Genomic DNA, 15,745 nt, shown 5'->3' on the forward strand with positions numbered 1-15,745 from the left:
CCAGGCTGGCCTCGAACTCAGAAATCCGCCTGCCTCTGCCTCCCGAGTGCTGGGATTAAAGGCGTGCGCCACCACACCCGGCAGTTTTGAGAATTTTTATGAAAAAAATAAAGCTGGTGGATTATGAGGCTGATAATGGAGGTGCTGGACTCATTGATAATTGGAATTCTGCCTGTTCTCACCGTATCAGATGACAAAGCCATGTGCAGCTAGGCACTGGGCAGGGACTAGCTAGCTCCCTGTCAGTTAAAGCCGCAGTCTCCTGTGTTTGCAAAGCACACAGTTGTCATCTTTTAAACTGCCTTTAACCTTTCTGTATTGACTTTCAGCGCGGCCACACGATTTCTTCGATGCACAAACACTGGATGCCATAAGACATCGAGCCATATGCTTTAACCTCTCTGCTCACATAGAAAGCCTAGGGAAGGGACACAGTGTTGTTTTCCATAGTACTGTAAGTATTCTGTTTTTCTTTCAAATTAGATAGAATGGCAAAAGTATACATTGGCTTTCATATTTATAAATTGATCAAAATTTAGGAGGTTTTGTTAAAGTCACAAATTTGTTGGTATGTTAGAATATGCCTGGAATTCCAGCACTCTGCAGATGAAGCCCGAGCTTCTTTAGGTTCAAGCTTTCCTCGGCCAGAGTAACTGTAAGGCCGGCCTGGGCAACTTAGTTGCTGAAAATGAAGAATAAGGGTGGAACTTAGTGATAGAATAATTGCCTAGCATAACGGAGGCTGTGGGGCCAATCTTCAACCTCTAGTACCAAAAACCAAAAAGAAAAGTGTTTGGGTGGGGCTAGGGTGGGGGTGTGAACATATCATCAATATCCTGAAGGAGGAGGAGACTTTTAATTGTGTTTTGACTCACAGGTATAACCTTAGTTTTCTAGAACCGTGGCTGACCAGCACATTGTGGAGAGTCACTATTTCTTGGGGCTAGGTTTTCAACCCAGAACAAGCAGAATATCAGCTTAGAAACAAAAAACAGTAAAATCAGTTGGTTAGCAAGGAACACATTTATTGTCCATTCTTTTTAAAAAGTATTATTAACTTATGTGCATGTGTATGCCTGCCTGCGTGTACATCATGGTACTATGTGTGTCTGATGTCTGAGGAGGTCAGATTCCCTGAAACTGGAGACAACTTGAGTTGCCACGTGGTTGCTGGTATCCAAACTCTTCAAGGATTCTCTTTAAGGGCAGCAAGTACTCTTGACTACCAAGTCTGTCTCTCGCCTTTTTCTAGTCATTTTTAAAGTTAAGTGTGTGTGTGTGTGTTAGTGTTAGCACATGCATGTCCCCATTGTTTAGTGTTTGTTTTATTGGGTTTTTTAAAAAATGTATTTTGTGTGATTGTTTTTGTGTGTGTGTGATTTGATGTTGAAACACTCAGGAGGAGAATATGTAAGGCTAAGGACCTGGGCAGATTAGGACATACTGTGTATGTTGTGTGGGTAGTAACCAACGATGAGTGATTGAACCCTTAACTTCATTAGTGTGAATGCCTGCACTGACGTGGAGTGAGTGCACGCTGAGGGACCTTGCCGTGGGGGTGGGGTGGGGTCCATGTGAAACGTGAGGCGGGGGGGGGGGCATCCTTGTGAGCTACAGAGGAATCAGCCAGCTGAGCAAGTTGTCATGGCTGTGATGGACACCGCTGTATGTTGAGTAGAATCAACCTTTATAGAATAGTTTGAGGCAGTCTACAAAGCTACCTTTAAACTCCTGCCTCAGCTTCTTCAGGCCTGGGATTGTAGATACACAGCAGCACATGCATTCCCTGCTAAAGTGGCTGTAAGTGTCCCTGTTAGTAACTGTCATGAAATACTTGAAACTGCTCACATGTGCTAATGTGTGCCTTCAATGAGGTTTTCTCCAGAAGAGGTCAGCAGAACCACACTTTCTGGTGTGATGCTGTGTTGGCTTGAGTTCTGCATTTGTTGTTGTAACTCCAGACCTACTTTTGCATTGTCCCATGAATTGCCAAGTCTAGTTCTAATGCATTCATATAACTACAGGCTTCCATATCGTGGAGGAAAGAATTGTTTTTTTGTATAAAGTTCTATTATTAGTTGTGATATGTTTTGAGAACAATATAACAGTATTTATTTGGACATTTCTTTTTTTTAGAGATTTATTTATTATTATATCTAAGTACACTGTAGCTGTCTTCAGATGCACCAGAAAAGGGTGTCAGATCTCATTATGGATGGTTGTGAGCCACCATGTGGTTGCTGGGATTTGAACTCAGGACCTTCCGTAGAGAGCAGTCGGTGCTCTTACCCACTGAGCCATCTCTCCAGCCCCTATTTGGACATTTCTAACTTGAACTTGGTATCAGTGGTGTGGAGATTGCAATGGCACAAACTCAAGCCCTCAGTGTGGGCTCTAGATTGCTGTAAATACCAGGATCACCTTGGCTTTCAGACTCAGCAATGGTTTGGTGCACTGGCTAGCTAGGTGGGCTGCTCCTAAGGATGGATTGGCCTACCAAGCACAGCAGGAGAAACCCAGGTCGACGGGGAGCTCAGTTGTAATGGAGACTGTCCATGTAGCCAAGGATAGCCTTGAGCCCCTACCCTCTTTCCTGGGATTATAGGTATATGCCACCAAACCTGTGTTCTGGCTGGTTTGTTTGTTCTCTGTTCTCTTGTATCTCATCCAGCTAGAGAGCAGAAGTTACTACTTGGGATCGGTTCTCCCAAGAAAGACTAGCCCTTGAAGAAAGTGCTTATGACTGCTGAGCCGTCCTGACAGCCATTAGTTGCTTTAGGTTTTTGGTTTTTTTTTTCTTTTCTTTTTTTAAATTTATGAGTGTGTGTGGGTACCTTGGCAATTTCAGTGTTGTGGGAAGAGGTTGACATGTGCAAAGAAGAAAGGATAAGATGTTGTGGCAGTGCCTTTCCTGGTAGGCATGGCCATGTCGGTTTAAGAGTATAGAGGAGTGGTGTTATAGTTTTTCTGTCTCTTTCTTTCTTTCTGTGCTGTTACTAGGTGATAGCGAAGCGAAAGGAGGAGTCTGGAAAGACAAAGCTGCTGCTTCACTGGCTGCCCGAGGACATGTGAGTGCTTGACGGGGGAGGAACGTGCTCTACTTAGTAAAATTGTGAGTGGGAAAATGACTGAACTTTCAGGATGTACTGCGCTTTGAGGCTGTCGGGTTGACAGCTGAGCTGAGGTTTTTATACTTTGTACTTAACTGCACTGTGTCTGGTGAGGACTGAGAGAGAGGAGGCTGCCCCTCAGTCAGAGGGCAGCTTGACAGATAGCGGCTGGAGGGGGTTCTGGACCATGGAGCCTCTGGTCTCCGAGCAGCCATGGTTGCTTGCCCAGGTTATGAAGTCATCATGATCACTTTTGTGGACTGGTCTTGGGTTAGAAAGCTGCTACCACATGGAGCGTTTTTGCTTTAGACAAGGCCTCTCCATGTCACCCACTATCTGAGCTCATGGTCTTTATTATTAATGCTGAGTTTTGAGCAGGCAGGTTTGATTTTTTTTTTTTTTTTTTAAAGCACCCAACACACGGCACATCATACTGTCCAGATGCCCTCCTTTGGCCTTCAAGGCACCAGGCACATTCGTGGCACACATACGTGCAGGCATATACTCATACATATAAAATAGAATAAACTTTTTAAAAATGTCAAATTTCAATGTCATCATAATCCTACTGTTATGGAAATTGAACAATACAGATATTAAAGGGCCTTGACTCTTTTGTAGGATTAAATACTCTTAAATTTAGGATTTTGGTCACACATACCTTTTCTCCTTTCCTTCCTTTTCCAATACCTTTTCTCTTTCGGCTCAGTCTTATGAGAGACCTCTCTTTGGCAGTTAGAAACAAAGTGTTAGATTTTCTTTGATTTACTTGGAAGCCAGAATGTACAAATTCCTAGTCCATGCTATACCCCAAATGCTACCCACTGAATGTGTGCTGCTACCTGTGTGGTCTGCCACACCTGTCTTTGCAGAAGCACATAGGTGTCTCTGTCAGAGAATCAGAAAAGTAAAGACACAGGAGCAGTGCGTCTAGGATAACTAAATTGTTGGCTTTTCTTTTTTAATTCATAGTTTGCCAGATGTATGGGTGAATGAGAGTGAACGACATCAGTTAAAAACGAAAGTAGTTCATTTATCAAAGCTACCCAAAGATACTGCCTTGCTGTTGGACCCAAACATTTACAGGTAATTTACTTTGTGACAATATACTTTTCTTTTGTAATTGTTATTTTGATCTTACTAAATTTTGGGTGAGTTGAAATTTATTTTTCAGTAGAGATGAAATATAATCTTTATCTAAAATGCTAGATTTTTGTCTTCTTTTTGCCTAGACATGATTAATTGAACATCCTTCATCAGAGCATTCAGAATCACGCTGCTCAAAAGGCTTCCGAGCATAGATTTCTAGACTTGGGACAAGCAACTTGTGCTAGATTTTTCTTTCCAATAGTTTTCTTGGGTGGTGCATGGGTTGTGGGACTGCCCACATGCTGTGTCATCAGTGCTGCCTCATTGTCCCTGTGTCAGACTCTGTGAGCCTGGAAAGAAATGGAGTGTGTTGTGTATGCCCGATACTCCACTCACATTCTCTCCGGACTTTGCCCAAGAGAGGTTTAAGTAGCATTGTGCTTGTTAACTATTTCCTAGTCTCATTTCTTTTATTTTTCTTGTTTGTTTTTTCAAGACAGGGTTTTTCTGTGTAGCCCTGGCTGTCCTGGAACTCACTCTGTAGACCAGACTGGCCTCGGACTTAGAAATCCTCCTGCCTCTGCCTCCCAAGTGCTGGGATTAAAGGCGTGCACCACCACTGCCTGGCCCTAGTCTCATTTCTCAGCTTATCTGACCTGGCAGTTTCAGACTGTGGTTCAAAGAAGTTCTCGGAAGTTCAAAAAAATTCTTGGGACTTTTTCTTAGCTGATACACAACATAGCAGCCTCTCTGGGACTAACTCTCTGCATAGATCATAACTGCAGTAGGGTGTTCATTTCCTACTGTGTGGCCCATATAACAGACTAGTGACTAAGAAGGCACTCAGCCTTGTACTTTGAGGTTGACATTGTAATTTAATGTATTTCTTGTTAGAATGGGTTGGCCAGCAGTAAGATGATACTGACAGATCACCAGATAGATGAGCCATCATGAAGTTAGCTAATCCAGAGCTGGGTAGGGTGGAGTAGTGGTGATCAGAACTTGGGGTGCTTATGCCAGTCAGGAGTCCCACCAACTAATTTGTGTCTCTGTCCCTACAAGCTCCATATGTAGGAATCAAACTCTTTGAAAGGCCCTGTTCCTCCTGTGACTAAGGTGTTTATAGTGCCCTTCAGTGTATCAGGACACTGTTTGAGGCATTGTTCTGAGAGCAAAGTGCTAACATTCATGGGCCTTGCTATGAGGGAGCATTGAGACTCTTGGTCGTCCTTACTCAAATAGCCTTTGTGGAAAGTGATACATGCAGTGAAACTTACTCTTTGATAGATGGAATAAGATTGAGAAGTCATACTAAGAATATGGGAAAGTCATACTTTGAAAGCTGAGCATTATTTATTTCATGGTGCTTCACTTAGATTTGATCCTACTTCTCTATGGGGAGGTAATGGAAACCAGGAGAGCTCTGTTGTGGGAGAGCTCACTTGCGTTAGGACTGTTACCTTCAGCGTTAACAGCTGGATGAGCACCCATGCCTGTGTTCTCCATCCTCTTCCCTCATCCTTTCCTACATCAACTTATTGTTGTGTGTTGTGCTTTATAGAAAACACTTTACATATGTTAGTGAAAGGGATTTAAAGTAGTCTTCACACTTAGATTTGATTGTTCAGAAATACAGAAACCAGGCTGGCTGGATCAAGATACATAAGCGTCTTCTTGGGAAATGAGGATGTTCTTTTGTGTACGAGATACTTTTGTGTAGCCCAGGCTGTCCTGGGGCTCCACCCCCTCAGCTTCCTGAGTGCTCAGCTTACAGACATGCATGCCTCATGAACTATATTAAAGCAACCAGCCGAGAAGAATCAACTCTAGACCTTAGCACTGAACTTTGTCTTTGGGGCTTTTCTTCTGAAAGTTGGAACTGAGAGAACTGGAAGTCTGTGGGATAGTAATAAAGGCTGGACTGTCTGGTGTGAGATCAGGGTTTAACTTGCTGGATTTTGACGAGAAAAAGTTATTCCTTCCAACTTGTGTTTTTTGAGGAATAATTTATTATTATATATAAAATTTTATATATATATATATATATACACACACATATATATATATAATGTCAAAATGAAAGTATGACTGTTCTACTAGAAAGTGTATACTTCACTTCCAAATGTGACTACAAAGAACATTTATTTGAAATATAAACATACCTTTAAAAATAGTTAAAAATACATTTTAGACGTGGAACTCTTGATAATAGAAATAATTATCAGATTTTCTAAAAATTAAAAATGATGTAAATTCTTCTCATTCTATCTGTATGTTTTAGGATAATTACTTTTGCTCTCAGTATATCTGTTTCCTGGACAGGTTTGTCTGTGTTGCCCCAGCTGTCCTTGAACTTCCAGGCTCAAGCATTCTCCTGCCTCAGTCTTCAGCAGTTGGGACTGAAGGCACACATCCACACTTGGAAATCACCTCATGTGATAGTCTGTCACCATCACTATGTTCAATTCTACAAGTATTTTTAATATTTTGAAGTTTTTGATTCAACTGAATAAAGAACTTTTCTTTTTCTTTCTAGAACAATGCCGCAGAAGAGGTTGAAGAGGTAAAACATTCATAAATACATAAAAGCAAACACGCGGGGACACCTGCAGTCTTAGTCACTGACAATGGGCTTAGGGAAAGTTGCACATTAGAGTCAACCCCTTCCTTCCTCATTTATTTTTAAGTCCAATATTTAGAGTAATATTTATGGCTAGTGTGGACATTCTGTGAATGAAGTAGGTCTTCTGTGGAATATATTAATATATACTGTAGTCCACATGCCATGGAATGGCGCTGTGGGAGACTGCGCAGACACTCTCTGGCAACTCAGTTCAACAGCTTCTGAAAAGGCTTTGCATGCTCGCTGCTTAAGCTGCTTTTTTTCTTCCCCTCTAGTGATTACAGTAGTTTTATTGGAGAGACAAACAATTGCCCTTAAAAATACCAAAGCACTGTCAGATAACCATCTTGACAGTGTGTGTTGATTTGAAGTCCTAATAGAAAATATTTAGACAGTGGCGATTGTCGAGAGATAACTAACCTTTCAGCTATGATAAATAGATGTGATTGGTTGCCGTTTGTGTTCTTTTGCAGAACTCTGATAAGAAAAATGTTCAATTTGTATTTAAGCAAACAGTGAACGACATTTGCAATCAACTAAAAATTCATCTATCGAATTAGGTCTGAGAATCACTGTTAAAGAGTATTGCCGTGTGTCTGGTGGCTCCCTTTTCAGGACTAGGGTCTCTCTCTCATGGGGACAGCGTGTTAATATTTACCTACATAACTCTTTTGTTAATGGTTTTTGAAAAAAACCTCAGTTTCAAATCTCCATATTTTCATTTAACCTCTGACTCTTTAATTTTTTTTTCCTGAGGAAATTGTTTTTTTGAGTTTCTTTTTAAATGTTAAAAAATTGTATTTTTTTTTAAAAATATCTTCAAACTGAATCTTTTAAGCACCAAAGTTGGTTTTGAAAAGGAAAATAAAATCACTTTCTTGCTTGGCAGGCAAGAAGCCATATGGAATTTTTTTAACTTTTACAGAAATGTGTAACTTGTCAGTACTGTATCAAACAAATGTTGCATAGAGATAATAGAACGTTGCTTGTAAATAATTCAGCAGATTTGTAATATATTTTTCTATTATGAAATGTACTGTAGATGTTTTCTAGAGGCATGAAAGTCAATGTATATATTATGGTAGAAATAATATTGAAGGAAATTGTAACTCACTAGTGCTGCCAGCGGGATTGCTAACAAAGCACCTTTAGGAGAGATGTCTGCAGACTGAAGGGACTGTGTACTACTGTTAATGTCTAAGAACAAAGCATTGGGCGGGCGTCCTTCCAGAAAGTCTCTGAGGGAGGACCGAGACCCATAATAAAGTTTATGGCCCTCCCCTCTGACAGTGGCTGACGTCATAGCTGTTCCTTACTGTTGGGAGAGGTACCTTAAAGTAAGCACCCGCTGCTATGCAGTCAGACTGCAGAAAGCACTCCTTCCTTGGAGGTCTCACTCCCTACAGTGACAGCAATACCAGCAGTTTTTACTCTAAATTTTTTAAAGAATGGACAAATTAATTCTTTGGTTCCAAAATGGGAAAGGTTCCATGATACATAGATCATTTCTCATTTGCTTAAAAAAGAAAGACCACACACACAAGGCCCTAAAAGGATGGGGGGCTTTACTGGGTGCAGAGGTAGGCATGGAACAGTCATGGAGCCTGAGGGACGAGGGGGGAAGCACTGGGGATGGGCACGCTCGCTCGCTCGCTCGCTCGGGAACGGTCGGCTAAGACGCTCTGTAGCTAACAGGAGTCTATTTTCAGAAGAAGAAAGCAGTGTGTTTTTACTATGTTTTTCCTTTTGCTTAAGCACTTCATCATTTGTTTTATTCTGTATCTGCAAAGTACTCTCCGATCTCCTATGTTCCTTTAACATTTTGGTTTGTTAAAATATTGCCAAATAGAGTGTTTGAGACATATAGTTTGTACCTGCATTTTTACTTTACTTCTCATGTTCTTGTAAGTCATTCTTAATTGACCGATGATTGTAGACCTTGCTTGAGTATTTTTTCTAATAAAACAAAGCAAATTATACTTAGCTTCAAATTGTAACAATTCAATTTAATTTTAGGATGACATCTGGAAATATACATTCAACATTTTCTTTAGGTGCATAGAGAACATACATTACTATCAATGTAGAAAATTTGTGATGTCAAACCATACTGCTGGTTGTTGATTAGCCTCTGAGTGCCCAGGTATTCAGGATCCCTTGGCTTCTGATTGACTTGGGCTTGACACTTCTTAGCACACCAAAAAGAATAGTAAGTAAGCTAGTTTTGTAACTTGTGTGTATGTATATCTACATATACATTCAAATGTGATTGGAAAGTTAAGTCTGTAACATCCATCAATGTTTCTGCTTACCCAGCTCCGATCTTGCTGTGCCTGTCGGTATATGACATTTATGGTGGACCTGGGTTGTTTCTGCCCCAAATCCATGTCTGGACAGTGTAGACCATAGGCCCTGCTCTCATTTTCATAGCTGTTACTTGTCTTTTTCCCTGCAGTGGCCTATTGGAGTAGTGAGACTTTAGGGGCCGGCCTGAGAGCCTGAGGTGTTATGCTGCTCTATACAGAGGTGCTTACTCATATCATGTATGTAGCTGGTAACAGTTTTGGAGCAGTGAACACAGACCACACAGTTTGCACTCAGTATGGCCATGTTGATAGTAGTGAGCACGGGGCTAGAGCACCAAGAAGATGGTTTAATTCACTTGACAGGAAGTGCTACCACAGGCACCGAACGAAGCACATGGCGTTTGGGTGGAACTTTTCATGTTAAATTTCTTAATATTGTTGAGGATCTACAATTTTACCACGTGTGCTTTGTCTTTCAGGGATTGAATGAGAATCTGTAAGTCAGATTCTGCATTTCAACCACAAGGAACATTTGTTCTATCTAAAAGAATCTTGAAGTAGTAAATGTTGTAAAAATTTAAAATTCTTTATTTTTCTAGTAAATCTGTTCATACATTAATGTGGTTGCACATTAATTCTGAATTTCAGATGAAAAGGAAATAAAGTGGACAATACTTAACCCTCAAGTATTTTCACATGTGTCTCACTCATTGAACATAAAAGGCCGGGTGTGCTGACTAAAGCCCTGCATTTGGGAGGACGAAGCAAGAGGATTTCCAAGAGTTCAAGGCCCAAGTGATATCCTGAGGCAAACAAACCAAAAAGGAAAGAAGAAATACTGATAATTAGAATTTTTTTTCTCTGTGTCACACATTAGGGAAGTAGGTGCCATTGAGGTGGCTCACAGTGAAAGTGTTGGGCAGCAGGCATGGTGGCCTGAGTTCCATGCCTGGGAGTCACGTGGTCTGAAGAGAGACCAGACCGGAGAATTGTCTTCCCCAACAATTAAATGTGCAAATAATCTTCTACAAAGGTAGAATTTGCCAGAGTTAAAGACATGTGTGTTCTGTTGTTTGCCTTGAACTGTTTTCTTGATGCATGGTCAACAAGAGATGAGATAACATTGGCTGAATGTCAGAGTGGGTAAATGTGGTTGGAGCAGTGTAGATAGCTTTACTGTTTAATTTTTATAACACTCCTTCCTGTATAAATCCTAAAGACGTCTAGTAGAGAGCCTGACTGACACAGCGGTGTGTCCGACAAGGCCTCAGGTTGCAGAGATACATAAACAAATGTAGTTGATTTGTAAAGAAAATTTCAAACCATATGTTATTTGGAAGTCTTTTTTTTTTAAAGCAGAGTGGCACTTTGTGAGGTTTTAATTTAAGATATTTTTCTATTCTATTTCATAAAAGGTTAAAAGTTTGTGTATAAATATTTTTTTAATTGTTCAAGAATCTTATGACCTGGTGTAGGGCATTTTGCAATTCTAACACTATAGCTTTAATATAACATTTGTAGAGGTTTTCTTTGTAATAAAGGCGAGAATATTTTGTAATTTCTATTATTTCCTTTAGAGCCTGAATAACCTTAAATATAGGCATGAAATGTTGTATTATGACTTTTATATTGTTAAAATTTAAAAACAAAACTTACCCAGCTTGATTTCTTTCCAAAGTTAAGTTTGTAGACTATTAATCTGCAAAAAGGGTGTAAGCAGGTTTTCTCTAGGTCAGTATTATTCCAACTATGCCAAGTTGCGTCTCAGCAATGAACAAGGTGATGATAAGATGTGTTTAATCTCACTATGATGTCCTCACTGATGCCCCCTCAGTCCGCCAGGATTATACTCCACACAGAATAATTGACAAAGTGTTTGTCCTGTTAGTAAGGTGCTGTGGGGAACTGCAGGGCAGAGGACACTGAAGGCTGAGATTAGCATGGGATGGTGATGTCTGCCATTACTCACAGACAGGATAAAGGGACCAATGCGTGGACACCTAAACATCTTCAGTGCGAAGGATTGTGGATATTTTTTTTTAATAATCTCAGTTGAAATGTAATTATTTTGATTTATTTAATCCCATTAAATATAGCTTGTTTTTGGAAGACCCCTCTAAGAACAGTTAGACCAATAAAATTGCTGTAAGTGGCGTCTTCAGTAATTCTGACCTCAGGACCTGTCTGGCCTGTGGTTTCTCTAGAAGGCTGCAGAGCCTTGCTGTCCTCTGTTGTGTGTTCCTCAAGGTTGACATTCTCTGGCTGAAGAAAATGTGTCTTTAAATTTTACAATTTTATAATGATTTCTATGTTTCTTGTAAAGGAATTGTTCACAAATTTATATTCTGATGACTGTGGTTCTTGTGTGTAGATGATTACATTTGGGGTGGGTCTTGAATCATGGCTTGGGGTTTTTATAGTTGTGTTCTTGGTGCTTGTGCACCTGGGGAAGAGCCCAGCATCTTACCCTATCCGTCCAGTGCCTTACCCCAGCCCTGAGTCTTCTCTTGGTTGCCAAGTCTAGTGCAGCTAGTCTAGCCAGGAACACTGCCAGATACTGTTCACGAGTGACCTAAATGTTCATAAATGTCTCTGTGTGGTCCTCATTGGCTGTTGGTGCAGGCATGGTGGATGTCAGCTTCTGTAGGTAGACATTCGTCAGTCTCTTGTTTGTGTCTCAGCATATGCCTTCTCCTTGGTCTTTGAGTGGTCTGACTTCTGCGCAGAAGGATATGGTTGGAACACACAGTTGGGAAGTCCACACAGTAGCAGTGGCTCCACATTGAGTAAGAATGGACAGTGCAGTTAAAAAGCAGACACGAATCCTAAATCAGAGATGCTGAAAACACAAAGTATACATGAACCCTTTACAAGATGAGTGGACTGAGGGGGTGGCTCAGTGGCAGAGTGTGCTGCTTTTGTGGACCTGACTTTATTTCCCAGTGCCTGTTGGGCTGCTCACAACCACCTGTAACTCCAGCAGCACAGGATCCAGTACTCCATTGGGGCCTTGTACTTAACCCACACAAACATAATTTCCGTGAGAACTAATCTGTAGCCAGTGTGCAAGCTACAGTTAGAACTGGGAGAATGCTATCAGGAATCTTGTCTTTAAAGGTCAATACACAGAAAGCGGTCTCATTGTTACATTTTTGTTTGTGTACATCATACATTCCATCTGCCTCCCTTGGTGCCTTCCTCCGCCCCCCCCCCCCTTTTATGACATAGGTCTCATTTCCTTGTCAGATGTGCTTTTCGAAATGTTCTAAACGTCTGTAGCAATATGAGTTGTAGTTACCAAACTGAGATTGATAATAGAGAAAACTAGACTTTGTGCTTCTCCCTCTCAGCTGTTTGTATTTGAAGTCAGTATTGGGAACAGTAGTCGGCTGGACACCTATGACTTGAAGTTGCTCTTAGAGTTTTATTAGGTGATTAGGGTGGGAATTGGATGATCTGTTTGGCCTGTCTTCAGTTTCTGTTGCTGGGCCCCTGTGCATTTGAGGCTAGCTAGTAGCTCTGCCCCAAAGTTCTTGCCTGTGACAGGTATACACTATGTATGTGGCTCAAGATGACCTTGAACACCTGTGTGTACTGCCCTGTCCTCCTGTCTAATCCTCTGCCTCTGTAACAGCGCTCTGGCTTATCAGATTTCACACAGTGATTTGGGATACGTTTCCATACACTAGCACTGGAGATACTAGGACAATATTTCAGTAGTTTAGTCGTGAATTCCTTACCCCTGATGTTGGGAACTGAATTTGGGGCCAGCAGCCCACTGAGTTGTCTTTCCAGGATGACTCCCGTCCTTCATTGAAACACCTCACACATTCTAGGCCTTTAACTTTTGCCTTAGGCTCCTGAGGCTGGGATAAAAGGTATGTTGCCACCTTGCCTGTCTCTAAACTATTTTTGATCTGTAGAAGTGTGTGGATGGGAGTTGACAGTCGATATGCAAATACTATAAAGAAATGGGGCTGAGAGTGAACTTACAATGTGGTTTTGAGACAGATAGTAAGCTCCTGTGAGCAAAGACAAAGGAGTTAGAGCCATGCAGGCATTACTAGAAATGATGCCAGCACAGGGCACATGTAGCAAAATGTAGAGACCAAGAGGCCAGAGGAGAATGGTAGGGTATGCGTTAGTTTCATTATATTCCCAGATAGAAATGATAAAGGGACAAACTCAGATTTCTTTATTTCCTTTTTTTAAAAGATTTATTTAGACATTCAGCTTTCTGCCTGCAGGCCAGAAGAGGGCAGGAGAACTCATTACAGATGGTTGTGAGTCACTATGTGGTTGCTGGGAATTGAACCTCTGGAGGAGCAGACAGTGCTCTTAACCGCTGAGACATCTCTTCAGCGTCCCCCCCCCCCCCAATAAAACCCGCAGATTTCTTGGACTGACATTTTATTGTGCTTGAAGATGAGTTTATATGGCAGGAAGTTATCTTTGAGGACNCACACACACACACACACACACACACACACACCACACACACAGACATGTTAAATGACATGGCAGGTCAGGAGAACTCAGCTGTGCAGCCATGAAGACTGTTTAGCTAAATTCAGATCACCAGCTCCTTACCTACCAAAAAAACAAAACAAAACTAAACAAAAAAGCAGTGCAAGGCTGTGTGTGCTTATAATCCTTACATTGAGGCTGGAGCCTCCTCTCCTGCCAGTCTAGCCGAGTTGGTAAGTTTAGGGAGAAGACCCTGTGCCAGTAAATAAGGTGGGATTGAGGAAGACACTGTTGATCATAGGCCTTCCACCCACACGTGAACACATACATAAACATGCATATGTGTGCATGCATACAATCATAACTGCTGAGAAACAAAGAGCAGGTGGAAGAGTATCTTTAAAAACCTGACTAGAATGGAGGTAGAAAATGGTTTTGTTAAACCAACTATACACTAAAAATGTCTTAGAAGTGCATAGAACTGTTAGGAGTTCATACAGTGTTCGTCTGATGACTTGAGGGCACTTAGCTTTTAAACTGGTAAGGATGACCAACGTGGTAGTGTGAGTGCTATACCAATGGGGGAGGGACACTCAAAAGTGCTGAGGAGTGACAGATTTCAAATAGACGGCAGCACTCATTTTTAGCCTCTAAGATTGTCACACATTCCTAAAGAGGAGTACCATCCTCCCCCTCTGTAAAAGTCTGGGTGGGCATGAGTAGGAGACCTGAGGAACCACTGAGCAGATGGGATAGGACCTAGTGATTTTTTTTTTTTTTTCTTTTGAGGCAAGGTCTCTGTAGTCTTGGCTAGCCTTGGATACACAGAAATCTGCCTGCCTTTGTCTCCATAGAACTAGGATTTAAGTGTGTGTCGCCATTCCCAGCTTAACTTCTTTCTCCCCATCCTCCAATAAATTGATGTGCTTATCAGCTGCCAAAGGATAAAAGAACTAATTCATGGCTCAAGTCACTGATCAGAACTGCCTTGTCTTCTTCCTGTGTATCCAAATTGATGTCAGCATTCTGGGTCCTGTGGAACAGTCGGGGTAAGATTGATGAGAATATAGAGTAGACACCAAATAGCAAGTGCCAGATGGTTCTGAGATAGCTTGGCAAGGTCTGCTACATTCTAAGGCCAGGTTTCTGTGTTTCTGTGTTTCCCTTTTCAAGTGTAGGAAGGAAACTCTAAGGGCACAATACTTTCTTACATCACATTTGGAAAAAATTGGGGACCTCTCAATGCCCACAGGAAGAGATTCTGACCCTGCTCCCTTTGCTCCTCTCCCCCTCTTCCTTTCTCCTTTTCTCCCTCCTTACCTCTGTTAGTCTGGGCTCACCTGAAAATTGTGTTAGCCAGGCTGTCTTGCCTTAGCCAGGGTTTACAGACATGTAATACCATCTCTCTTCAGTTTCTTTTTTTTTATTGGATTAAAACAAAACAAAACAAACCTTAGGGCAAAGTAAACTACAATAAAATGTCCCTTTTACCTTTGTGCAAAGATTTTTTCTATCTATCTATCTATCTATCTATCTATCTATCTATCTATCTATCTGTGTGTGTGTGTATGTATATCAAAGCCTTCCCATGAGGCGTATTCAAAATTGGCAAAGAGAGTTCTTCCTAAATACAACCTCACTAAAACAAGGCCAAGCCAAAAATTAACTTTCTGCCTCCTTTGTATGGTTAATTTTGGCCAAATGCCTTGAGGGACAAAGTTTATCAGCATAACATTGTGTGAAATAGGGAATGTCATTTGGCACAGAGTGGTTGGCTGGTTGTGGTCATACGGAAATTTCAAACATTTAATGAGTACTAAGTTAAGTAGCTGAAGACTCAACCTTTAATGAGATGAGGATAAAGTGAAGTGCAGACGAGTAGCTGCTGTGGCTGCAGTTAGGAACCGGCCTTCTCTGTTGTTTGGTAGACTCTGAAGGCTCAGCCTAGTATACTTCACACACCATGTCTAGGATCATTTCATCCAACCCTTGACAAAAACATGAACCTCCTGGATCAGACGATCCTTGCTTGTTCATACCACTTTATCCTCCACCCAGTCCATGAGGATCTCATGAAATGAGCAAGGTAGCATTGGCTCCTCCCTCCCTCCCTCCCTCTCTCTCCCTCCCTCTCTCCCTCCCTCTCCCTC

The 15,745-nt window shown here is 41.4% G+C and overlaps 1 protein-coding gene across 4 annotated transcripts in view; it reads left to right on the plus strand.

Moving 5' to 3' along the window:
* Nucleotides 1-15,745, plus strand: part of Aebp2 (AE binding protein 2) — an 87,347-nt gene that overhangs the window by 23,085 nt on the left and 48,517 nt on the right. For 2 of the 4 annotated variants that reach the window (XM_021164951.1, XM_029478440.1), the window contains exons 5-8: nucleotides 330-454; nucleotides 3,001-3,068; nucleotides 4,083-4,196; nucleotides 6,736-6,762. In XM_021164951.1, the coding sequence (XP_021020610.1) occupies nucleotides 330-454; nucleotides 3,001-3,068; nucleotides 4,083-4,196; nucleotides 6,736-6,762 (334 nt within the window). Of the gene's footprint in view, nucleotides 1-329; nucleotides 455-3,000; nucleotides 3,069-4,082; nucleotides 4,197-6,735; nucleotides 6,763-7,295; nucleotides 9,815-15,745 lie in introns of those variants that run through there. The other 2 variants (XM_021164950.2, XM_029478441.1) reach the window with 2 other exon arrangements.

The sequence above is a fragment of the Mus caroli genome, chromosome 6, assembly GCF_900094665.2.
Source record: "Mus caroli chromosome 6, CAROLI_EIJ_v1.1, whole genome shotgun sequence".
Classification (NCBI taxonomy): domain Eukaryota; kingdom Metazoa; phylum Chordata; class Mammalia; order Rodentia; family Muridae; genus Mus; species Mus caroli.